At 38.2% G+C, this 27,996-nt stretch overlaps 1 protein-coding gene across 9 annotated transcripts in view; it reads left to right on the top strand.

Annotated features, from left to right (window-relative positions):
* Positions 1-27,996, top strand: part of PRDM6 (PR/SET domain 6) — a 99,656-nt gene that overhangs the window by 24,112 nt on the left and 47,548 nt on the right. For all 9 annotated transcript variants that reach the window (XM_083403996.1, XM_083404001.1, XM_083403998.1 and 6 more), the window contains one exon: positions 1,378-1,685. In XM_083403996.1, coding sequence (XP_083260122.1) covers positions 1,378-1,685 — 308 coding nt within the window. The remainder of the gene's footprint in view (positions 1-1,377; positions 1,686-27,996) is intronic.

Genomic DNA, 27,996 nt, shown 5'->3' with positions numbered 1-27,996 from the left:
TATGCGAAAGGATGCAGTGTAATCCAACACCCCCACAATATGGATTGCTGAGGGGATGTGTTGAATGGCATGTAGTTGCTTTCTCACAAGCCTTCATTGGTGTCAGGATTGGCACCAGTTGGAGTGGTGGAAGCACCAGCAGTGCCCATTCAAGTGAAAGCTACAATTTGTGGTCTCCTCAATGGCAGTAGCCAGTAGAAAACCCTAAAATGACACGTTTCAGTGTAGTGGCAGGGCACCAGTGGGTTTAGATCTGCTGGATCCAAAGTCATCAAGATCCCACAAGGGGCTGGGTCCTCAGCACCCTCAGGTACACCAGCCTGGAGCTAGTGTAGCGAAATATGAAGAAAATAAACAAATATCCTCCAACCTTCTGCTTTTGTTGGCGTGGTCCAGCATGCGTTTGAATGCGGTGGTGGGTCTACTGTTTGCCCCAGTTAGGATTCCTCTGTCCATGAACTGATAATAACAATAAGACAACAAAACATAGCAAACCCTAACAAATGTTTGAAACCATGTAAAAATAATGCATTTAAAGCATTATTAACTAATTTAACGAATTATAATTCGTTTATTTTTTTAAAAGGATAAAAATAGTTTCAAACATAAATGGATGAATACATAGCTTATAAAAAACGCAATGCTTATGTCATCAAAGACATCTGTAGTAAATGTAGCTAGAAATTGCCAAGCTGAAGGACAGTCCAGTGACTTCAGGATAATGCAGTTTATGCAGATAAAGGGAAATAGAATATGTATGTTAGATATTGAAGCAGTGATGAAGCAAAGTAAAATAGGGTGCTTTAAACAATTGTAGTAAAAAGTAGCACAAAATACTGCCATCACCAGAGAGCCAGTCCACAGGTATGAGAATAGCAGTGAGAGGGAAGATCAGGAAGGAACAACTGCTGCAGGGGGCCAGAGGATGCTTCAAGTCAGTATAGCATGGCCTGACTCATCCTTTTGCCTAATGGCAGGGCTGGCCCTGTGTCGATTGACGTCTTGGTCATTGTGAGCAACTGAACAGAACAGAAAAGTACCTTAAAGTGGCCAGAATGTGAACCTAAGCCAACTCTTTAAAATAATAGCTTTAAAAGCTTATAAATGCATGTGAATGGTTCAGGCTTCACCTGAATGAACCTTCTGTACACCTTCTAATGTCCCAAATAGGTTTACCTTGGGAATATGATGCTGTTTATGCATATATGTATTATAACAGTGGTTGAGATATGAAAGATGGGCATACAACAAGAGTATGTTTATGTTCCTATTTTAAAAAATGGTGGATTAATCCACATATCTCGACCATGAGATCTGATGGCAGTAACCTATCTGTGACCAGCTAAATCCTTTTTGTTTTTTGTCTTTGCTCTGTAGGATGTGACATGTGTGCAGATAATCGTAATGGAGAGTGCCCCATGCACGGCCCTTTGCACTCTTTACGCCGTCTGGTGGGCACTAGTAGTGCCGCCGCCGCCGCCCCTCCACCTGAGATTCCTGAGTGGCTTCGGGATCTGCCCCGGGAAGTGTGTCTGTGCACCAGCACTGTGCCTGGTTTGGCCTATGGCATCTGTGCTGCTCAAAGGATTCAGCAGGGCACCTGGATCGGGCCTTTCCAGGGAGTTCTCCTTCTGCCAGAAAAGGTGCAAGCAGGAGCAACCAGGAACACCCAGCACCTCTGGGAAGTAAGTCACAGTTCAAAGCATTTTGGTTTTTAATGTCTGATAATGCATTCAATATTTGTTTCATGAGATTTTCAAAAGACCTTTTTTTCACTATCAAAAGCTCCCGCTATAGATTTGAAAATATATACTGTATATATAGCAATGCAGGCATATAAATGTTCCTCACATCTTTTCTGTTTGGATATGTCATTAGTAGCAAGAAGCTGCAACTTCCAGTATATATATTTTTAATAAAACAGATGTTAAGAAAGATGTACAGTATTGTTTTTAGTTCTGCAAAACAGCTGGAAGTAAGTTTAGCTGAAATTAGTAGGACTCCAAACATGATTATAGGGATAACAATCCCTTAAATCCTAAAAGTCATAATTTTTGTAGAGTTTTGCAAATTATTTTGTTATTGGGCTGCTTTTTACTTTCTCTTCTGACATAGTGTGAACCATCTGCAGCTAATTCAAAAAGTGAAAAAAGAGAGCAATTTTTCTATTAGCTTCTGTATTAGCTGCCAAAGCAGGTACTAATCCTCTGTTGTTCGATGAAAGAAAAGTCAGCTTAGTTTATAAGCCTGTTTTAAATAACAAAGGGTTTTACAGGGCCTTTTAAAAATGTAACATTTCTAGCTTTGTAAAATATAAAGCTGTGAATCAGGCCAGCTCTTTCTTCCCCACCTCTCTAATATGCTGATTATGGTCTGGATTCCTCGGCTTTTAAAACCACAGTTTCCTGCTTCATTCCAAACAAATAACTGTGTATTAATGTTGGTTTATTAGGCAGCACAGGATCTTAAACCATGTTTTTTCCTGATTAGTAAACCAACATGAAACCACAGATCCCCCATTACAGTGGTGCCTCGCAAGACGAAATTAATTCGTTCTGCAAGTCTCTTCGTCTAGCGGTTTTTTCGTCTTGCAAAGCAACCCTATTAGCCGATTAGCACTATTAGCGGTTTAGCGGCTATTAGCGGCTATTAAAGGCTTAAGGGATTAGCGGATTAGCTGCTAAAAGGCTATTAGCGGTTTAGCGGCTTAGAAAAAGGGTGTGGGGAGCGAAAAAAAATCTCAAGACTCGCAAGACATTTTCGTCTTGCGAAGCAAGCCCATAGGGAAATTCGTCCTGCGAAGCGCATCGAAAAACGGAAAACCCTTTCGTCTAGCGGGTTTTCCGTCTTGCGAGGCATTCGTCTTGCGGGGTACCACTGTACTTTTGAAATGGAGAACCGTGGTTTAAAGAGCCTCTTGGAAAGCACACACTTAGTACTCTAATCAGTTGACTGGTGCAGAAAGCATGTTTCAAAGAAAGTTGCTGTAACCATTGATCAGCTGAATTGATCAGCTGATCAGCTGTTACAGCCACTGCCTATGAACTTTCACTGGTGTCAAACACTTGATGTTATTATCCCATCTGTTGATTGACAGGTCAGTGATCTGCCCACCTGTTAAGTTGTCCCACAAGGAGTGGGGAAGGATCTGGTGATCCATCTAAACCGAGTTCCCCACTTCTGCTGTTGCTGATTTGAAAGCTACTCAGTTATCTTAGGTGCTCACTAAGTGACAGAAAGTGTTGGGCCATGGTTCCCCACATGGGGTACCTCCCCCCCCCACAGGGGGGCAATTTGATTTTTAAGGGGGCAATTTGGGAACGAGTTATTAACAGTTAAGCCTTTTAGGCTTCCTCCACGTGAATAGGAGTTCACTTTTTGAGTAGTAAGAATTATATGTCACGGGGGGGAGGGGTGGATCAGGATTTTAGAGATGCTTAGGTGGAGCATGGCCAAAAAAAGGTTGGGAACCACTGGTGTAGGGGAAAAGACCTATGCACAGGGAACACTCCTGATTTGTCTTCACACATGTCACATCTTACGAAGTGCTAAGTACAGAAGCAAATAGGGAAGCAAATAGGAAGCCATTGTAGCAATTAAAAGAGGAGAGTCTCGTGATCTGAATTAAAAGAGTTGAATTTTTAAAAGGGAGTAGGCTGAGGTGTGACAACAAAATTAGAGAGACAATTGCAGTACTAAAGGCCAGGCAGTTTACCAAGGGGGAGGGGGTATAAGAGGAACAGCTGTATTTTCGCAATGTGGTATAGAAAGAATCACATGACTTCAAAATGGACTGTATGTAGCAAAGAAGAGGAGGCAACCAAAGATAAATTCAAAGCTTTGTGCCTGATTTACTAAATGGATTTTGAAGATGGCCAATGAATGTAGAGAGCAAGGGAAAAGAGGAAGAATTGGGAAGAAAAATGAAGGGTTTGTTCTTAAATGTACTAAGTTTGAGATGCCAATGCAAGAAATATTAGGCAGGCAGTTAATGTATTGGATGGAAAGAGAATGTTCTCAGTCAGAGAAATGGAGCTAGATACCATCAGCATAAAACACAAGATTTTTGTGTGTAGAGAGAATAGCAAAGAGCCAAGAATAGGTCCCTGAAGCCCCACAACAGGGAGGAGGAAGGCAGAGGAAAAAGGTGCCCTGGGTTGAAATACTGAATGAGTGATGTTGGAAAAGCGGTTGATGAGAACAGAATCGTGGACACCAAGGTATAAAGGGAGTTAACCAGAATAGAAGCAGCCCAAGGTAGACAAGCAGGATGAATATAGTTTCAGTGCAGTGCAGATGATGGAAGCCAGCTTGTAGTGGGTCTAAAGAGGATTTTGAGAAAATACAGGGGAAGCAGTCGGAGTTTGTGGCAGTGGTTTGGAGGCAAATGGAAGGAGTGAAATTCTAGAGTATAGGAAGGGACAGAATAGATCAAAGGCTATATTTTAAAAATGAGGGTCATTGTTTCAATACAGTACATGTAGAAGACACCAGAGGGGAGAAAATGGCAGCCCAGTTGTATTTATGCTATACAAACCGCTCTGTAGCAAAATCCGTTAAGATTCTCAGAATGAGGATGTTCAACATAATTGGCACACTAAATGCGCATCCAGCTTCCTAATCATAGTGCTGTTCATGCACTCTGAAAATGCTGATTCTGAATGGTCCCATAGTAGTTTCCAGCATGAATAAAAAACATTGAAGGACCATTGCAAAGACAATTAAACACCAGTCCAGATGTGGTGCTTTTTTATTTGCTTTGCTTTGGCAAACATCTGGATTATTGCATTTGATGTATAGTTGGACACTTTGGAGATATTTTTTGGCATGCCTGTGTTAGAGCTCCTGCCACACATTCAGTGTTTGCTTTGTATGTAATCCATACAGTTCAATGTACAGCAGTTTGAAGTAAATTAAACACCATTCCATTACCTCACGACATGGCCTGACACCTATGGGTGTTCATTGGGAAATTATACAGTTCTTTATCAATCAGCCAAGTCCTTTTTATAGCTTACAGAAAAGATCATCTCTTTTGAAAGCCAAACATATGAATCATTTTACTTGTGACTCCTTTAATTTTTCCTTTGGCCATTTTTTTTAACCAATGCAGAATTTGCTTGTGTATTATGAAAATACAATAAACACTGATTTATTTTAAAGCAAAAAAAATATTGCTGGGTTTAGCAAGTAAACACTGTTCTTTCTAAGACATAAATTGATTCCATCCGAATTCAATAATATTTCTAGAGTTTGTTCATTCCGAGTTAATGAAAACAATTCTTTCCTAACCTTGTTGCAAAGAAAGTAACCCTTTTAAAAAAGAAATTGGGGCTTATTGATGAGAATGAGATAATTTTCTCTTAATGTGTTTTCTAATAAAGAAGTGAAACTGCACTCGCTTCCAACATATATGAAAAGATTATCTCAGTTATTAATGTGTCTTTATTCCCAGGAGAAAAATTAATCTAGTTGCGTAAGGTTTCCACTTTCTGTTTAACATCAAATTGTAATAAGACTAGACTTAAGGAATGCGTAGAGGCCACACTTTAAATTCCATTGGAATATAATGCAGACATTTTAAAGGCTTGAATGTTCTTGTTATTGAAGTTTTTTAGACTTTAAGATTTTAGTAAAATAAAGGTCTGGAAAGCTGTGGACGGCAATTTGCCCCCCCCCCCCCCCCCCCAGTATTGAGGTAGGGAATTGTAACTGTTTAGAGCACAGAGATGAAAACGTTTGCTGAAGTTCCATTGACAGATCTATGGAAGTATAAGATTCTATCGACTCTTAATTTTTATCGTCATAAATTGTTCACCTAAGTCTTTGTGCACCAGAAATGAGTTAACGCTTTCCCTCTCTGTGAGATATTTAAGAATCTCTTGTAACGTGTGGCACTTTATTAGATTGCAAGTTTGCAGTCAAGATCTACGTTATATTTAGTCTTTGTACAGCTCCCAGGAAACTTGTTATAGTAGTAGTAGTTTTAGTAATTATAACAACAGCAGCAATAATTTGGAATGTTGGAAAGAACATTTTCCGATACGTTCTTTAAAAAGATTATATAGTATGTTTTGTCACCTAAAAAAAGGAAAGATGCCTTTACATGGCTGTCTCAGATTTTATAGCTTGGATCCCCAGATAGCTTGACTTACGTGAAAGTACACCTCTGCTTGCGTAAGGCAGCTTCACTGAATTATCCCAGTTTCCTAGTTGCTCTTCATTTCCATGCGTCCCATTAAATGTAATTCCAAAAGGTCCCTTAACTCAGGAGGTGGGTGGGGCAGCCAGGAAAGCTCTGCTGTGTGAGTAGAATTCCGCTTGTCTGTCTCTGGGTCCAACCAAATGGAAATTAAATCAGTGGAATTGTGTTTAAGATCTTAACCTGGCACTTGGAATTTAAAATTCAGAGGGAGCTCTCGTTATTTCTGCGACAATTAGTTGTGCTTAATCCCTGCTGAAATCCGTGAAGCTAGTTTTCACAACTAACAAATCTTTTCAATTTCAAAGGCACTTAAATACTATTAAAGGCGGACCCTTGTAGTCCCATCCAACAACTAGGGGGCGGGGGAGACACAGAGAACATTTTAAGCATATCAGTAGTAGCATGAACACAAATTTGTGTTCTCATTATCTCCACTACACTTAAAATATATACATATTTTATTTTTTATGTATTACATTAATATCCTAGCTTTCACTTTCTCCCCATTTTATCCTCACAACAACCCTGTGTGGTAGGTTAGGCTGAGAGACTTATGACGGGCCCAGGGTCACCCCGTGAGCTTCATGGCTGAGCAGCTTTTTCATCCACATTCTATACATGTGAATATTAAGAGAAGGTGCCTTATTTTGATCAGGGTGCATCGCTCATTTAATGAGTGAAAGCAGTTGAATACAATAGAAATAAGATCAGCTGAGGGCAGGGGTCATAAAAAGACACTTAAATTCTAGGGAGCCTACACATTTGACTGTACTGTAATTAAAATGGCCAAGGGTCCATTTACAGGAGACATTTTGAATCTGCTTATGGGAAATTTGAGGGCACGTTTCTCGTGGATACAAAAAAGAGCTACAATCTTTACCTTTTTCCCCTAGTAAGGAGCAAGTTCCAGTTGTACTGATAGATTTGCCTCAGGATTCCCTAAGCTGCATTTAAGTCTAGGTTTTTGATGCAGGAAAGCACAAGGGGATAAAATTATGTGCAAACCATAGCTTTATTAAGATGAAAATTATGTTTCTCAGCAATCCATCATCTAGAATTCTAGACTGCTTGTCAGCTCTGTTTCAAATATGTCATGTTCATGAAATTCAAATAATTTTGCCCTGAAAATAAACCTTAGTAATGTTATCATTACAGTTCTCAATATGGAGAGTAAAAGAGCTATACTTTATGCCTAATATAGTGGGAAAATATAGTCTTACACGAGACTCCTCTTTTATTACATTTTTTTTTTAAATGTCTGAGTATTTTGGACTTTTATGTAGATTGTAAAACTGATTCTGCTAGAAACATTTCTGTTCTCTAACTTGTTGGGAAATTAGTTAGAGTTGGGATGCAAATTTGGTCTAATCTATAGTCTTAACACTGTTTACTCAGAAGTAAGTCTCACAGAATTCAGTGGGGTTTATTCCCAAGAAAATGCATATAGGATTTCAGCTAAAGTACCATTTCCCGTTCAACGTCTCTGCAGGAAAGTAAGTGTAGAAGTAAATTTCTGTAACGCGGTTTGCTCCACAACCATTTTAGGGATTGTTGGAATTCTGTTGACTAGCTACGATGAGTATTGTAGTTCTCTTGCTTATCTGCTACTAAATGAACCCTATCTTATTAATAGTGCAATTTTATGCATGTTTACTCAGAAGTAACTCTTACTGGCTTGGATCCTAAGTTGCTGCTTGGTTCATGTAAAGGAGGATGTGATTTTTACCAACAACCCTCCATTGCCAGTCCTGTCTCCCACATTCCATATCATTTTTCATTGATCTGTATCACCAAGGAGCAGATTTTTAGGGGCACAAGGGACTGCAGAGGGGAGAGGGAAGGTCCTGCTCCATCTATGTAAACGGTTCAATTTGTGTAGGGAAAGCTACACTGCAAGCCCAATGTGTTGAATGGGACTTGCAAGTTCCCAAGTAAGCCTGTAAAGGATTGCCTGCTTCACTTGTTTGTGTACGTTTGTTGTTAGCATGCAGTTTGAGTTAACCATATTTCTGGTTCTAGTCCAGAAATATACATGTATCCATGAACAGCGCATCACTTTGTGCATACACCTGCACACACCCAGTTACTTAAAAGATGCTTGACACTGTCAACTGTACCAACAATGGTCACTCGTTGCAGAGGAATGGATCGGCCCCACTCCTGTTACCAGAGATCAGCTTTGAGAAAGTTTACTATTATCAGCCATATGCTCAGTACTCCATGTGCAGGGGCCAGTCCAGTTTGCTGCAACATATGGACCACCTTTGTTTGGATAAAATGTGTGTATAAGAGAATTCTATTTAATTAAGTTTAATGTTGAATTTAAATGAAAAAGAAAGCATTGATACATAAATTTATATTTGTGTTTTATTCGGATATTAATGTGATTTAAAATATAGGGTATTTTATTTGAAATAAGTAAAGTTATTTTCAGAGATAATGCACTGCCTCTGTATCTGAAAGAGACAGTACTAATTTATATTCACTTTATTTTTACTTCAGTTTCATCTCTATCAAACATCTAATTGCATTCTTTTAACAGTTGAAATATATAATACAACTGTGGATCTCTTTCATTTTTCATTCTAACCAGTGGGTGATCTTGCATCAGTCATGTAAACAGAAGCAAGATTGAGTCCCCCTAAAATCTATTTCCAAAATAAATAATTTATTTCTTCATTGAAATCCCATTTTTCGAACAAGCATGTTTTACTTATATGGGTACTGCAATGCTAATATACAATTCTGTATGTCATACAGTGGTACCTCGGGTTAAGAACTTAATTCGTTCCGGAGGTCCGTTCTTAACCTGAAACTGTTCTTAACCTGAGGTACCACTTTAGCTAATGGGGCCTCCCGCTGCCACTGTACCGCGACCGTGCGATTTCTGTTCTTACCCTGAAGCAAAGTTCTTAACCCGAGGTACTATTTCTGGGTTAGCGGAGTCTGTAACCTGAAGCGTCTGTAACCCAAGGTACCACTGTATAGGTGAACTGTCATCCCAAAATTATAATCAGTATTTCAGCAGCCCATGACTCCTCTCATTTATATACAATTCTCTTTTTGGCATATCTCTTTTAAAGTCTTGAAACAATGTTGTTCTGCAAAATATTATTGCTCATAAATATGAGTCTTTATACTGAATAAAACCTGGCTTCAAAAGCTTAGACTTATCCCCCACCCCCAAATACCTCATTGAATTTTTTTGATTTCATCTGAAAGACTAAAGGCGGCACTTTAATAAGATGTATTAATGCCTAAAATAGAGTGCACATCTGATGTCAGTATGATATTGATGCGATATGCTGATAAAAACCTGATTATTGTGCTGAAATGCCATATAAAACCTGCCATGCTGGAAACATTTCAGAGAGTTTTCTTGCTCATTTGTTATCCACTTTTACATCGTGGGATTTTATGGCCTGCAGATATTTCTTGCGTGGTGAATTTGAATGCATATGCTCTTGCAGAACAACTTACACACACACACACGTGTGCACACGCAGAAATACAGTCCAATATTTGCTTTGCTTCTAAGCCAATGCCACCTCCCATCCCCCCGATAAGTTACAGAATTCCATTATCCAAATTGTTACACATGTGTGACAGAGGTTGACCTTTAGTCATGTCAATCCTTTTTGTGTAGGCCTCAGGCTCCAGCTTAATAGCTCAAAGCCTGATTTACTCACTGTAATAGGGGCAGAAGGTCGAGCAATTGTCAGCCTGCCTGCTCATACCCTTCTCAGAGCCTGGTTGAAGGCTGTTAACACAAAGCTTTTCAAAGTGAATTTACAACCACCACCACTGACAGAGGCCAATCAGTACACCATAAATGTCAGGTTAGTGAGATTGAGCAGTAAGTAAAGTACTGACAGCCCACCATTGGCTGAAATCAATTGCTTAAGATTTAACTGAGAATAGCAATCTACGTATAACCATGTCTAAATATGTAGTGAGAGTTCAATAGCAGATTTACATATTGGCAATACAAAGGATACCATCAGCTGTAACCTACTTTACAGTTTTTGTCTTATTTCAAGGGAAATCTTCTCATTCCAAGGTATTGCACCTTTGCAGAACATAAAATGTGGGTGCCAGAATATATCAGATCTGTAGGACAAATGCCATAGTGTAGCTCCACGGTGCCTCTTAGATTTTTGTATTTTTATCTAGAAACCCTGTTTACTGAGCTTTTATAATAGCACCATCACCTGTTTGTGATGGGGAAACAGTTCATAGCTTGGCTGTTATATTTCCTCCCTGTACTCCTTCCACTTTTTCTTCTCCTCCTAATTTAGTACATGGCTGAAGAAGGGTGAAGGAAAACAGATACAGCACTGCCAGAGAAAATATATGATGGTTTTTATCTTGCATCAGTAAAGCTTAATAATTTTCATCTATTAAGTGATACACTCAAAGCCTGTAATTTAATTCACTGATTTGGTCTAAGCTTCATTTGGAAGGAAACTGTGACTCTTCATCCTGCTATTCTGTAATGGAAGACTATCATGAAAGTCACTAATGAGTGATTACATTCTGAGGGTTTGAATATCCATGAGATGTAGTAACTAACAAGACTGAATGTTTTTATCATTTTGTGCAATGACAGCTTGGACAACAATTCATTTAGCTTTGATGGCATCAGCATTAAAATGTAAGAATCCATTAAAATGCTGTATGCAAGGATTTATAAATTAGGCAATTTCCTTGATTATTGCAACCATTTACAAAATTGATTGTCCCAGTGTGGCATAGGCAGATTCCAACAATGATCATTGACAAGAGGCATGTACTTGAATATCTATATTCATTGTTCACTAAAATAGGATGCCTCTCTACTATTGCACTTCTCTCCATCTCAAGGTCAATCATGCACTGAAATAAGTCTCTTAATGTAAGAGATCACACATCTTTAAAGAAGGCTCACATGCTATTTATAGACTAGTCAAGATAGCTAGAAAGCTTTTTTTCTTTCACCCTTAATTTGCTTACAGTCTTAGACATTCGATACCATCTGTACTGAATATTCTCTTTGCAGCCTGTTATTGAGAGGTAAATAATTTTTGTAAATTGCAGTAGTAAATATTTATTTGATTAAAGATATAAAAGTCAATAAAGTGTTTTATTTGTTTCTTCCTAAAGTTCTAATTAACCAATAGATATACTGTATGGTAACTTGATCTCAGTCAATTTTTCCCGAGAAGACATAATAAGGATGTTATGTCACAAAGTGAATATGTTCTTGAGTTAAGTTCCCTATTTCAGAACCAGTAAAATAAATCATCTAACTGCATAGGCATTAACCACAAAACCACAATTTTCCTTTAAATATGAAAAATCAGATGTGTGCATAATAATATTTTCGGGTGGAAACAGTTTTTAAATATCAAACATAAAGTCAGGCTTTTTCCGAAAAAAAAAATATTATTTTCAGACACATGTGGCAGGCAGTAAATGAATATGAGCCAGACTCCAATCACCTTATGGTCATGATTTGGACCACTGTTGCAGCTGTGGTCTAGGCAAAATTCTTGTACAGGATGATGCTACGATCTGGAATGGGCGCTTACCCAGTCTCCAGGTGAGCTGCAGTTGTGGCCCATTGTGGCAGTCCCTTGGCTCCACAGAGCAAAAGACCTTCCCATCACGTGACCAGCATTTGGGGAATCCCCCCAGCTGGCCACAAGGGAGGGTGGTATAGCCCACTATCTGCTTGGTTGCAAACTGGCTAATAAGGGGCTAGAGGGCCTGGCTATAAAGGACAGCTGCACCCAAACTAATAACAGGTCAGGATGAAATGGTTCATCATCCCTAACTCAAACAGGTACGATCCCAAGGTACCCCGTTAGAGAGATCTATTGGGAAGACTCTGTCCAGAAGCAAAGTGTGAGGGCCGACAGGCCATAGAATTTCTGGCAGTGGCTTCAGGGGGCCACCAAGGCAGACGCGTGTCTTGAGGAGGTCCCCTAATCCCTTGAGATATTCCTGAACTCCTGACTCCCATTGTGCTGGACCATTGGCCCTGCTTAGCTGTGGCTGATGGGAGTTGTAGTCAGTCAACATCAGAAGGGTCACAGGTTCCCCACTCTTGATCTAGAGAGAGATCCTTTCAGGATATGGAGATGAATTTTTCTGCACTGCTTGAGCCACCTTAGCTTGTTTTTTTGACACTTCTCATGTGCTTAATTTTCAAAATCTGTGACTTGCTGGTGAAATTGGTAGAGCATTGAGCTTTAGTACTCTCTTTATCTTTTTACAAGTTTCACATTGCTTAATGCATTGCTCTTGAAAACACTGTATCGAAGGCGACTTAAATATACATGTATTGCAAAAAACGTTTCACTAAAGTTTGTGGATGCAAATAGTGTGTTTCAAAGGAAACACGTTATTTTGCCCAAATTTTACTTTTAAACATCCCCCTTCTCTCCCTGATGCTGATGAAATCTTTAACCAATGTCATGACAGCACATAACATAAGGGCTAAATTTTTTAAAAAGTTCATCATTTTAGCAGTTAATTCAATTTGAATTATGTCACCTTCAGAAAAATGACTCATGCAGGTATTATCAAATTTGTATTTTAAAGAATGATGGATGAGAGCTAATTCTCTAAACATGGTTTTGATAATGTTGAAAAGTTTTCATAACAGGAAGGTTGTTTTATATCTTGGCCACATCTTGTGTTCATCTCCAACAAGCCAGGTTCAGAATAGCAGATGATATTTAATTAGCCACTTAGAATGTTTGCTAAGATCTTGGGCCCTCTAAAGTGATTTTTTTAAAAGATGGAAATGCATATAAAATGCTCCAGCTATGTGTAAATGGTAATTAAAAATTACTGCACAATAAAGAAGATTAATTTGTATTTCAGCTTCTTTTTTTTGAAAACAGAAATAACATACGAAAGAGGCAATTCTGATCTGAGTACATAACTTCTGATCAAAGAAGTTCCTCTTGGTTGTCTCAGTCCTGAATATTTCATACAGGTGAAGCTTCTGTGTTCACATGGAATAACCCCATCAGATGTTAATGGAGAAACAGATCCAGATTTACATTATTTAGGGAGGTCATGCACAGAAGTCTCTGACTCTGGTGTTTAGAATCAGGCTGTGAAGCTTCAGCTTCTGGAAACATCATAACTCTCTGTGTGCTTTTTTACCCATGACTCTCTTTCTGTAAGTGCTACCCACATGAGTGTCACAAAAAGATATATACTGTCATATCAGATAGAAATTGAGTAACTTAAGTTCTGTTATCAGATAAGGGTTGACACTATTGCTTTCGTGCTTTCCAGTCTTAAATGTATTGTCCAAACCTGATCCAGAAATATTGTGTGTTTTTCTGAATATATGGTCCTGTAGTATATATGCTTCTGTGGCTTTCATGTACCTTGTTCAGTCTAAGAGCAATTCCATGTGCACATTCTTCCTCTATTAGAGTGAATGGAGAAGCTGTTGTGACCAAAGGAGCTATCCTAAAGTTTGTCCTACTCCTCTTCATATGAATCATTTGCAGAACGTGGAGATAATTACATTTGGGATAGAGATTTCATGTTGCAGTTTGTTGAGTATATTTGAGCATAGATTGTTCCTGCCATTAAAATTGATCTTCTTTTAACACAAAGTTTAGGGGTAGAACTTTTTTTTTAACTGGGATTTATTGGCATACATAATGCACCTCCCAAACACATTGCTCACCAATATAGAGTTCCCCCTTCCCCTGTTCTTCAGTCTTTCTATTTCCATTTCCTGAAACTTGGGAACAGTTCAGTTGAAACCAATGAGATTTGCTTCAAATAACGTAGTACAGACCTGGGGGTACACCTCTGTTGGAATTTTAATGATCCTCTTTTAATTTTTGTTTTCCATTTTGTACCTCTTTATTTTCCTACCATTGCTTTTAAAGCAAGCAATGATGCCCCCATTATTATGTTAATTCTACTGTTGTAGCTGTAAATTGGGTTGCAATTTTTAGTAGTTTGAGTGGTACTAGGAATAGTTGAAGTCTTTAACATTTGCGCATGCAGTCATAAAAGTGTCTGCTTCTTCTTCAGCCATGCAGGTATGGCTATAAGACTAATTATGGCACCAGGCCAGGTGGAATTACATTTGCTGCATGGCAGATCTACCAAAGTCAGTGGGAGTTTTAGTATACAGCAGGTGATTGACTTGTTCAATAACCATAAGAGAATTCATGGTTATCCGATACGCAACACAGTTTTGTATTTTGTCCAATAGATGGCAGTGACCCGTGTGCACATATGCCTGAACTCACCCACATATGGTCAAGTTGCCATTTAAATTTGATAAATCCATATGATTAATGAATGCTGGAAATTGGATACTGTGTCAAGAAATTGATTCCCAAAGTCCTAGTAACCACACTGTTTAAAACAATCAATGGCAGTACCAGCTTCTGATCAATAGGATTATCTTTCTCCGCTGCACATGAAAGATATAAATAGTATATGGATATGGCCTGATCTTATATAGAACCAGTGCCCCTTTCCTTGTGCTGAGCCTTTAGCTATTTCCATTGACTTCTGCTAGGCTCTTCATAGTAACTTACATACATTGTGCAGTTCTTAAGATTTAGATATTAATTCAGATTCTCACAGAGCTTTATATTACCACTGAAAAGCAGAAGTGCATTGCATTGAACAGTGCATATATTGGGAAACAATAAAACCAAAAACTATGCAAGGTCTTCATAGGCTGCCTTTCTGTACCCACTTCCCTGTGAGTAAGCACCATTGAATTCACTGGGTCTTACTTCTGAGTAGGCATGTATATGCTTGTGCTGTTAAGTGGGGAAGGGCCATGGCTCAGTGGTAGAACATCTACTTTGCATGCAGAAGACTCCAGGTTCAATCCCTGGCATGTCCAAATCGGGCTGAGAGAGATGCCCATCATTCAGCCATACTGAGCTAGGTGGCCCATCAGCTATGCAAGAGCACATTCATCAACTGTGCCATCTCTGCCACACCTCCGGCTCTTGCGAACCAGAGGAACAGAAGGACTTTGTTGACCAGGTGTTCCCCATTTCCAAGTACCTGGCACACGTAAATGTAGTGTTGCCTGTTAATTTTTTTTTTTTGTAATTTTCTAAGACTTTATTCAAAAGATAACATGCCCATCCACACATTTATGTTGCATTTGATACTAGTAATTTACAGCAGCTAATTAGGAAAAATACTGTTTTATTCTTAGTTCCTTCAAAACAGAGGCAACATATTTTGATATGTGAACAACTCACTGTATTATGTACAAATCTGAATAATGTCTCACTTGTGGTTTACTTGGCAGAGCACTGAGAAAGGAAGACAAGACTTGGAAGCCTGTTTTGGCTTCAGTTTTGTTTTGACTTAACTGTGTCAGTTTCCCAGTATCCTAATTGTATTTTACTGAGAAGGAGCTTACAGTTTTATGAAGGGCTTTACTGTAGGGTAGTAATCATAATAAAAAATGACTTGATTGCATTTCTTGAAGTTTGTTGTTGACTGTTTGTTGTTGATCATGCTTTAAGAACAATTAACGCATTGGAATGTCACTATCGCTTTTGATAACTGAAAGCTCACTTTTGATCACGATTTAAATGAAAAATGTGAAATATTTCAGAATGTGGAATCAGAGTATAGCAAAAATTATTTTATAAACAAGTGGGCAGATCTTTCTTATCCAATCTTCAGGTATTTGTAGCTCTGTAATAGAATTCACAGCATGTATCTAACAATTTGGATAAAATGCTTAAATTAACTAGAATTTATTTATTTATTTATCCACTTAAGAATTCTGTCCTGCTCTAATTGCCTCCTTATGGTAAAGAACATGTAATTTGATTTCATTTTATCACATTATTTTAAAGACTAGTTGATGCAATAATATATAACATTCCACCACTCCATGTCTTGTTATATATAAATAACATTCTAATCTCAGCAAACTTTAAAACAGGGGATAGTATATAAATAATGGTAGAGTTGTAAATTTAAATGTGTGTAACTGTCTTAATGGCCTAGAGGAAAGATAAGATAGTTCTGCAGCTATCTGCTAAAGGGATTACTCCTTAGGTTAAGTGATAAAGGTCCATGATTTTGGGATCAGTCTCTATGGATAACACATATGTACCCTTTAGAACATATTTAAGTTGTGTTACATGGAAATAATATAGGTTCCATATTAAATACATAACTGTTTTTAATAGGGAGAGGAATTCTGGGATCCATAAGTCAATATGGCAAAATAGATGTGTATTAAAATCAATAATATTAAAATGTTCAAAAGCAAATTCTCCAAAACTCTACCAGTGCAACCCAAATAGTAACAAATCAGCTTGAAGATATTTTGAGGGGTGGATCTTGTATTTCTGTACCTACAGATTCCTTTATGTAACATCACATTTGGATGGGGGGGGGGGATTAATTGATCAGTTTGAGTCCAAGGTTTCTACCTAGAATTAAGTTCCTTGTTAATGTTGTGTGTAAATACATATTTGGCTAGTAATAGTTGACCTTCAGTACCAGTATCAGAATAAAAAAATGCAATGCCTTTTTTAGAGCAGTAGTAAATTGTTCTTTTTATTACTATATTTCCATTGAAATAACAGTGTGAATGAACTGTGCAGCTATTATTCAGCAGCTGCCACAGCTGTCACTTTGGTGAACCACTTGATAAATTGGATCCTGATATTTACAAAATCTATTAAAATATGACCCATCATGTGTTTGTTTATATGTTGACAAGATGATATACACACTGCAGGTCAAGGGTGAGGTGAATTGTTATGGTGTACTTGTCAAGGCAGCTTTTAAAATAAAGAGCATTTAAATAATTTGTGGAGAATAGCTGCTCAGAAAACAGTTGAATGGCAACCTACCGAATACTTATTTAGAAAACAAAACACCTCTGCGGATCTGACACAAAAACCTGTGATAGTTATCAATCAGAATATTTCTATAATATGTTTGACAATTGGCATTTCAGATAGAGAAAATAAACAGCAATATTAAACAGAAGGTTATTGATTTAACTACCTGGGTGGTTTCCCCAGGACCACAAAGAACTTTCCATTCTGCCTTGTCACTTGCATTCCTTCCCTTATCTTTCTTTCACCAAACCTTTATTAGGCATTACAGATGTAGACCATCTTAAAACATCCATATACAAAAAGTTTAAAACATATACAAAGAAACAGCCATATAAGATATATAGTAACAGGAATTTGCATTGGAGTGCCTTCCCGCTAAACCGTGCCATTCACCACTGTAAGAGATACTATTGACAGGAACTCAGCCACCCTTGCAGCTATCTCTGGGGTAATGTCAGACAGGTAGAATCTGATATTTTCATTGCGCCATGATGTTAAAGGTAAAGGTCAAGGGACCCCTGACTGTTAAGTCCAGTCACCGACGACTCTGGGGTTGCGGTGCTCATCTCGCTTTACTGGCTGAGGGAGCTGGTGTTTGTCTGCAGACAGCTTCTGGGTCATGTGGCCAGCATGACTAAGTCGCTTCTGGCGAACCAGATCAGCACACAGAAACAGTGTTTACCTTCCTGCCAGAGTGGTACCTATTTATCTACTTGCACTTTGACATGCTTTTGAACTGCTAGGTTGGCAGGAGCAAGGACCAAGCTCACCCTGTTGCGGGAATTTGAACCACCGACCTTCTGATCGGCAAGCCCTAGGCTCTGTTGGTTAGACCACAGTGCCACCACGCCCCGCAAAGATGTTAAACTACCCCCCTAAAAGGGGGTTAACACGTGTTTACTTAGCTGGTTGTACAGTGGGCGGTAGAAAAGAATTTGTCTGTCACATGTGTCCGGCACATTCAGATAACATCTGCAATGTCTAACATTTCTAGGGATGTTTAACTATCTGCCCTTAACAAAAGCTGATGGGAAAACTTCATCCTGGCTAACATAAATGCCCTGCACTTTACACCTTCCCTTTTCAACTAGGCTTGTCAACAACACAAGTTTGAGATTAGTCTGCAATAGCAGCATCTAATTCAGAGTCAGTGTATCTGCTTATAAAGTAGGCTGGGTGGATGGATGGTTGTGTGCTCTTGATGGGCTTACCCTCACTCAGAAGGAGCGGGTACATAAGAGTACTTCTGTATCCTTTGCTGTCACTTGAGGATTTGGTGGCCTCAGTGCTGCAGTGTCTTTCATCCATTTCAGCTGGTGGCCCAGCTGTGTCCCTGTTTGGACAGGGACATGGGTGTAGCCTAACTTCTGTCATCGGTATTCTGGTAAACTCTGGGTTAAATTACTGCAATGTGTTATATGTAGAGCTGCCTCTGAAGACAGTTTGGAAACTTCAGCTGGTGCAGAATTCGGTGGACAGGCTGCTTTTGGGGGCTAGATGGTTTGAGCATTTCACATTAATCCTAGCCCAACTTCACTGACTGCCAGTTGGTTTCCAGGCCCGATTCAAAGAGCTGGTTTTGAGCTATAAATCCTTAAATGGCTAAGGACTGTAACATCTCAAGGACTGCCTCTCCTCATATGAACCAATTTGGATCATGCAATCATCATCTGAGGCCCTTCTGAGGCGGAAACACAAGAACTGGCCTTTTCTGCAGTAGCTCCCCGTTTGTGGAATGCTCTCCCCAAGGAGCCTTGCCTAGTACCTTCATTACATAATTTTAGGCACCAGGTGAAAATGACCAGGCTTTTGGCTGATAAACATGCCATGGCCTTTTAAATGTGTTTGTAGTGGGGGTTTATTGGTTTGTTTTTGTTTTTGTTTCATTTTGTATTTTGAGTTCTCATTGTGTATTTTTATGTTCTGAACAGCCCTGTGATCTATGGATGAAGGGCGGTGTGCAAATCTAATAAATAAAAATAATAAATAAAATGTATGTTTATACAGTGGTACCTCAGGTTACATACGCGTCAGATTACAGACTCCGCTAACCCAGAAATAGTGCTTCAGGTTAAGAACTTCGCTTCAGGATGAGAACAGAAATCGTGCTCCGGCGGCACGGCAGCAGCAGGAGGCCCCATTAGCTAAAGTGGTGCTTCAGGTTAAGAACAGTTTCAGGTTCAGAACGGACCTCCAGAACAAATTAAGTACTTAACCCCGAGGTACCACTGTATATATCTTATCCATTTGTGTGTGTGTGTTTGGTTTTAGTTTCCTTTAAAAGAGCAGCAAAGCTGTGAGATTTATATGTTAATGCACCAACTAGCTAACAATCAGTTAAGAGTCTTAACTGCCTATGAAGTTCTGTAGGATTTATAACTGAAGTATATACACCACAGAACAAAGAGCACATTTTAAGTAAAATGTCCTTGTTGGCACCAAATTCTCAGGGAATAGCACATGGTTAGAAGAAAACAACAAGGCAGCAGGACTAGTATAGTGGGTGTTAACCTTGTTCAACTGTATATGCTTTTTATGAAGAACACTTAGATAATGTTCAAAAAAGCACTAGTCATATATTTTGAAAAATTGATATTTAATCAATCTAGTAATATGATTTTACTCAAGAGGGGGAAAAATCATGTATAAACCAAACAGAAAACTAATTTTAGAAAAAACCTAAGTTCCACAAAGGTTTTTATCAAATGGAAAGAAGGTGGTGTGGAAAATCTCATGTTATCTGTGCCTAATTTTGCTGTTTTACTTTAGAAGCTAATCTCATTATCCTGAATAAGAATTGGACAGGGGATACAAACAAAGTGAGAAACAATGTTTATAAATGTTTTCTGGACTCTGGGCAAGAAGATGTATTGTGGGCAGGGATAAGGGATAAATTTCTTTGCATTTAAAGGTGAAACTATGAAATCTACACTCTCCAAACAAATACTCAAACTAGAACACCAAAATCCTTTAAAATATGCACTTTTCCTAATATTTTGATGCAGTTTCTTAACCAATAATTGTATACAGAAATATTAGTGTAAAGTGTGCATAAGAATGTGTATATTAGTGAAAATAACAAAAGCTGCCCAATATTAAGGAAAATGTGTACCGTAAATACTGCACAGTACAAAACTGTATTAAAAATGTGTATATTAGGAAAAATTCACACTAAAATGTGGAAGTTTCATGAGGATTCCTTTTTAAAAACAAAAAACAAAACCGTTGCAGTGGAAATGTGGAGAACTCAATTTAAGACTGAAGAAATGAGAATCAGAAAGAACCAAACTTGACAGATGCATTCATCCTTAGTTGCAAGTCAGGGTATTATGTTCCTAAAACTTTATTCTGGGTCCAGTCTCATGGTAGAATCACAGCACTTCAAAATTGAACTTGTAGTGAATACTGTGAATCTCATAGATCCAGAAAATTCAAAGTGGAGTTTTGGAGTGAAACATGACAGGAGATCTCCATTACCTTATTTAAATGGAAAATATTGTTCCAATTCTGCTATAATGTCAGTAAACTGAGTTCACATACCAGATTTCACTCCTTACTTAACAATTTCTCCCATGAGTTTCTCATACTTTGACTGTTTCTTGGACTTTGTATTTTGTGGTTTGGTAATAAATTATTATAATATGATACCGTGAGCAAGGCTTTGAATGTATTTTTTGGCAGGGGCAGTGCATTGTACAGAACTCTACAGCTCTGAAAGAAGAGAATACATGAATTTGATCTGTTGTTTAAAAAGTAACTTGAATGAAAAAAATTCAGGCTTCTTACATAGAAGTTTGGATGCAAAGGTTCTTTGCAGTAGTGGCAGGGCACTTATGCTCATGCAAGGTGCGGGCTGTATTCTCCCTGTTTCTCCCTTTCACTATAGCTTTCCCTGACCATCAAGACTAGGTTAGAATATTAAGTTCAAACCATTGCGGGATAATGGCTGTTTTCCCCTTTCCTGAGTGGGAGGCAGTTGGGGCCGCCCGCGATTGATTGCTATCCCCAGCAGCTGGAGCACACAGGCTCAGCTGACCATTGAGAATCTTTTCAGCTGGCTGTGCTGCAGGACGGGGTTGCCTGCCAAAAGATCTCCCATATCATTTTCTATAACCATAGCAGGCACTGTACCTCTCCAACTGAAGGTGCACCTCTTCCACTGTCTCCTGAGACAGACGGATGCAACCAACTTTCAGTTAAACGTATTTAGGACTGGTGTGTGATGGATCAATTATAACCACAAGTACTTGGAAGTAAGTTTGACAACTTTGAGAGGAACTTACTTCCAAGACAAGAGTACTTAGAAATGCAGATCCCTTTTTGTAACTTTAACATTTTTAGTATTGGTTGAACAATTGTCAGCAAGTTCTAAATAGTCTCAGTATCTCACTGCTTACACTTGAAGGGTCTTATAACTGAAATTAAAATATACATAGTATACATTTTAGGTTTTATTTGTGGTTTAAATAAAAGCACATGGCTAATGAATACGTTTTCCAGCACATATGCTCTTGTGAAGTGTATGTTTGTGTTATTTGAGATTACACTGCTGGAGTCTGTGTTGGCTTATTAAAGCAAAAACATCACTTCGGCACTTTGACTAACACATTAATTGTGGCTTAAGGTGGCAGACCTCAGCTACATTTTTAAAAATGTGACACAGGATCCTTTTAAGTTTGTACGGGCAATGAATTCCTGGGAGATGTCTCAGTCTAGTATATATACGTATTTTATTAAAATAATTTATATGCTTTCATTTGGAAAAGGCATACAAAGGTGTTTCACAAATAAATATAACACTGTCACAAAAACAGATCAATAAAATGGAAATTTTGTATGTAATCATATTTATATCCTGCTTTTCAGCCAAAATTGACTGAGGTTATACCAGTAAACATTCCATGAGCTTGTTTGAAGGTTCTAGCTATCATATAGTTTGACCAAAGAACAGTACCCTCCTTCTGTCTCCAGTGTCACCCTCCTTCATTGAGCAGTTTCATGAGGGATGCAAATGGAGTGGGCAAGCAGGGAGGGGACGCCCATCTTCCTACGCCCATCTGCCGAACCAGTGATAAATGGGGTAAACCAGAACTTTCCAAACTTTTCATTTTGGTGACACACGTTTTAGACATGCATCATTTTGCAACACAGTAATTCAGTTTTACTAGCAAACCAGAGGTTAAACTAACCCATTTCCAGCCCCAGGAGGAGCGTGGAGAGCGTTAGCATGACACACCTACACACTGCAGCTGACATGCCAACGTGTCGCAACAGACAGCTTTGAAAGCTCTGGGGTAAACAGTGTCTCAGCTACATGATACTGCCGGTTAAAATCCAACGCAAAGATATAAGATGTTAGAATCAACTTGGAGTTAACATGGGGTGAGGGTGGAGGGGGACACATACTTACATGAACTACAGAGCTCTTTGTATTAACAGAGTTGTGTTTTGTTACTTCGAAAGTGCTGGACAAGCAAGGTTTTGAAATGAGTATTTCTGTTGTATCAGAATCATCAGAGAATATGATAGCAAAATGACTACCACAGTCTCTGAATCTTGCTGCCGTCTAAATTTGAAGTGATGGCCTATGGTTATTCAGATTTAAACTAACGTACAAATAGCATTTTATGTTTTCTGATATTTCAGTGCTATCGTTGATGTGAGCCACACACTCCCGTCAGTTTGTGCTGGTATAAATAAAGAGTATTAATGTACAGCAACAATTAAAGTTGGTTTTACAGCAGCATATGCAAGAGTAGAATGAGGTCTGATATCTACCTTTGATGATGCATACAACATGTCCACTAGAATAAATTTGTATAATTTAAACAGTCTCTGTTTTACAAATCTGAAGTCACAAATATTTTCCTTACAAAACATTTGTTCCCAATTTTAGCCTTTTTTTATGCAATAAGGTCAGAAAAAGTTCAAAATGACATGATGGAGTATATCTGTCTATTTGGAAAAGCGATCTCGCCAATAATATAGGAAAGACACACTAAACTCTTTTTGCCTGTAGCAGTTTTTTTATTATTAGAATTCTTAAGGCAGCTACAGAATGCTTGAACTTTGATTTCCATTTTACAAGTCATGGGCTAGATCCTGATTTAAGTGTGCATATGGGGTTGGCACAAGTTGATTTTTCATATCAGTCCCCTACAAACATTCCTCCAAAGGTCAGGAACTCTGCTGAATGGAGTGGGCTGTGGTATGGCAATGGGGGGGGGGGAGAGATAAGGGGAGACCCCTGTAAATTGGGTAGAGGCAACTTCCAGCTTCACTTATGGAGGATGCTGCTACTGATTTTTGTGTTCTCCCTCAACGCCCATGCCACAGCTACTCCATTCAGCGGGGTCCCCTGACCTTTGGTAGAGTTTTTGCAGAGGACTGATATGGGAAAGTAGAAGTAGGAAAGTCAACTTGTACCAGCCCTACTATGTACACTTTCTTTAACACATGGATTGTAAAATGAAGTCCTCTGTCATTCAGTGGAGTATTGGGGGAGTATTTTTCCATGGAAATAAAGACCAAGGAAGGAAGCTTGCACCCCTCACATTATGCACGAAACTCTGGATCCAACCCTATATCGTTGTAGATTTTCATTTGATATACCAGCACATATTTAGTTGACGTTTTAAACTGAAAAAGTAGGAATAGATGGACTGTTCTCACAAAGCAGTGTGTACCACCAAGCTGTATGAGAAGTGGGATCCTCCAAGGATCTGTAATAGGGCTAGAGCTTCTTAACTTGTCCATAAATGGCCTAGAATCAGGGGTGAGCAGGGGTGGTGAAGTTTAGTGGCAGCAGGGAATTATTTAGAATGATGAAAACAAATAGTGAAGGGGCTCCAAAAGGATCTGTACAAAATGAATGGAAAAGAACATGGTAAATGTGGTTCAGTGTAAGTAACTATATAGTGATATACACTGTGAAAAAAATCCTCACATATATGATGCATGGATGGGATCTGAGCTGATGGTGACTGACTGTAGCATGTGGATTCAGGATGCTGAATTTCAGAAGTTTCTTTTTTGTGGGGATGGGGAAGAGAGTTCCTAATTTGTGTCCTCCCTCTACACAAATGAAAAATGAGTCATTGTATTTTTGTCATGAAATGTAACATACATAAAATAAGGTTGTGGGGAAAAGTAATCAATAATGTAAATATTATTAAAAGCAAATGTAGCTATGTTAGTCCATAAGAAAAAGATCCATAGTTCACAGCTGAGAAATACCTTTGTTGGAATTATACAAATTCTCACAAAATCATGGCAAGTTTTTGAGATGTTAGGCAAGATGTTAGCTCTTGGAATCATCTTTTAGGGGTTCTTGCTTTCCCCTGTTTGTTCCACAAATCAATACGATTATTTTGCAAAGGTTTAATTATTATTATTTCATTTTATAATTTACATGAAACAGAAGGGCAGTTATAACGACAGACAAACAGCAAAAGATGAAAAAAGGATCTAATAAAATAGGCATGCAGAATGAGTAGTTGCACATGAGTTAAAATGAGAAAGTCCAAGTAAAGACTATGAACATTCTCAGATCAAGTACAGTTCCAGATTGCCAAGCTTGTGATGAGGGTTGTCTTGAAAATGGTGGTTCCACTGCGTATGTCACAAAATAATTATGATATAAAAAGTGTCTGGAGGTTCTAGTCCTTGTTGAAATCTCAAATTTTGTGTCATTTTCTCTGTTCTAGCAAGATTCCAGGGTGAGCCGTAATAAGCACCCACAGTGTTAGATTTTGGGCTGTTTTCCATTGAGTTGCAATTACTATTCGGGCTGCCAAGATCGTGTATAAGACCAGTTCTTTTGACGATATATTTACATTGGTATCATCAAAAATATTCAGTAACATTAATTTTCTTTTGTAATATTTCTTATTTCTATCAATATTAAATTCCAAAAATATTGCACTAATTGACATTCCTATCTTAAATGATATTATGTACAAATTTTATTGCAACTCTTCCAACAATTAGGTTATATAGAAGAAAGCATTTTTGACTATTGCAAAGGAGTGAGATACTATCTGTGTAGTAATTTTAAGTTTCCCCTAAAAAAACTGGAAACAGATTTTTAAGATTGAGACTCCCAAATTTTATTCTAATCCTTAGGAAGAATTTATGTTCCAATATCTAGTTCCCATATCTTTTTAAGGGGTTCCATAAATCCATAAGCTACATCAAGCAATATAGAATAAAATTTAGAAACTAAACCTTCCCCTCCCTTACCCATAAATTTGTGTTAAGGGTCTCAAAGCTTGTGCTTTTACAAATAAAACAATGAATCTGATTAAAATGGATCCAGTTTGTGTTAAGATTTGACAAGGTCCATTTTATTTGGTTAATAGATATAGGTTGGCTATTGGTATAGAAATCTCATAATGGATTCCTGATGTTCAAATTGTTTCTATCTTTCTTGCTGGAAAAAATCTGGGTGATGTGATCTTCCCTCACCCATCAACATTGATGCAGTGGGGGGAGGGGGAAGGAAAACTAGGATTGCTACTTCAGGATCTGTTTAACCCCATGAAAAATTTGGGATGTGCTTTAGTCTTCTAGGCCACATTGGCTTTAAATGGAGAGGAATTTTTCACATGATTTTTGGAGTCTAGCACTATGCTTCATGTGAATTGCACTTGTAAACAAGCTGTAGCTCTGAGACAAAATAGGAAGAAGCAATAGGAGCCCTCCTGCTATAATTGGTTTTATTTCTGCATATTCATAAGTTGAGCTAAAAAGGTGGATATACTGTTAAAACCTAGATCAATTGCTAGTAAAACAGGCTAGGATTTTTACAAGTAGCTTAATGGGTTAATATCCCTAAATATTCATTTGAATAAATGAATAAAAAACAGAAAAATGCTACCCCATTAATAAGTTGATTTTGCCATCTTTTTTTTTTTGCTCTTATTTTGGATAATTGTATTGGGGGGGGGGAGATACAAAACATATTCCTGATATTTATTTATCAACATTAAAACTCCTTGCATCTATGTGTTATTGTATAGTCAATTGTTTTGGCAAAATAATTTACAGTGTACATCCTGTTTTACGTCATTTTGTTGCCATTTGATCAATTCATAAAACAAGCAAAGAGGATTAAGGGTTTGTTAATTTTTGTGGTAACAGTATAATGTATTACAATACATTATACAATACTATAAATTGGATTATAAGGAAAGATGTATTGCTACAAGATCACTTGCTTACATAATACAGTCGTACCTTGGAAGTCAAATGGAATCCGTTCTGGAAGTCTGTTCGACTTCCAAAACGTTTGGAAACCAAAGTGCGGCTTCTGATTGGCTGCAGGAAGCTCCTGCAGGCAATTGGAAGCCGCAAAAGCGCTGTCGGACGTTTGGGTTCTAAAGTATGTTCGCAAACGGGAACACTCACTACTGGGTTTGCGGCCAAAACGTCCGAGTACCAAGGCATTCGGGATCGAAGGTAAGACTATATTCAGCTATACAGAATACTACAGATATCGTGATACATTAATTTGATGCATTATTATTCAAGCAATGATAATTTTTTTGGGGAAAGGAACAAAGTGATTTCTATTGTGAAATGAAGTCATATCTACTCCATATAGGGCAACCCATGACATGCTGATCTACTATTTGTTCATTAGCACCCAAGTCTCTTAGACTGTGGTTAAACAAATTTTAGCTGTCCAAAACGATAGACTGGGGGGCAGCAGCAGCAGCAGCTGTGCAGTGGGCTGCTGTCCCAACAGTATCTTATCTAAGCTGGCTGTGACTCTTGTAATAATCAGGGACTCCTTGGGACTGGGACTTCTTCACAGTATCCTCTCGCCTTCTCTTGAGATCCTGACAGCTGTCTTTAGGTTTAGTTTATTCTTGCTGGATGGAGTAAGCTGAAAAGGCTACCAAAAATAAAGTTTACAAGTGTTTCTAGAATAACTTTCAAATGTTAAATTTATGCTATTCATAACCTATTGGAGGTCAGTTTGCCCCAGATACAACCCAATGTGCTTTGTAGGGGGTTAGAAAGAGAATGTAGTAGACTTAGGAAAACATCATAATTTTAAAAGTGACACATTTCAACAACGAAATAAAACTGTAGGCAGTACAGAAAAGAAGTAAGATCCTTGAAAACCATTACTTCATTAGGGCAAATGTTTAATGTGTGGTGGTGTGGGTTCCCCCCCATTTTTTTAAACAACTCCTTATTGAAAAAAGTTCCAGGACATTTCTCTAGGCTTCCTCCCCCCTTTTTGAAGCTATAAAAATGTTACTTAAGAACTAGAGGTGGCACATTATTTATGACCAGAATGATTTCTGTTTTGTTGGTCTTTGAAAAAAAAGAGATGGAGGGAGAGAAAGAGAGCAGTAGGCTTGTAAAAGGGGACCTTCTTCCATATTTGTTTATGAATCTGATTTGAAAGGATGAGTCTCATATCTATCCAGTGGACTTGAAAAAAGGTCTGAGCGATGTCTTTATATTATTGATGAGGATCATTTTGGAACATAAATTCATGGAAATGATTAACGCCAGTCATCTAGCCTGTATTGCATGGTAGACACATGTGAGAAAACAAGTCAAATGCTGATTGGTCAACATGCATTTAATTAATTTTTTACATTTCTAATTTTTGTAATATATGTATATTTAAACAGACTTGGTACACAAATCTGGTACAGACTCACATCCAGCGTGAATGAGAAGTTATTTGAAACTAAAATTCAAAAGGAATGCAAATACAGTTTGTATATCTAGTTGTTGCAAGTGAGCCCCCTACTGTGTTGTGTCTAGCACACATAAAAACAGATTAAAAATATCCATAGCTAGGGATGAAAGGATCTGTCAATTTTTCTCTCAGCTTCTCATTTTTGCAGATTTAAGTTCAGTTCTCTACATTTCTGCAGCAATTTGTGACTTTAAAAAAAACAC

Source organism: Podarcis tiliguerta (assembly GCF_965153285.1).
Source record: "Podarcis tiliguerta genome assembly, chromosome: 11".
NCBI lineage: Eukaryota > Metazoa > Chordata > Lepidosauria > Squamata > Lacertidae > Podarcis > Podarcis tiliguerta.
Note: the sequence above shows the minus strand (reverse complement) of the source record. Positions and strands in the feature narration are given on the sequence as shown.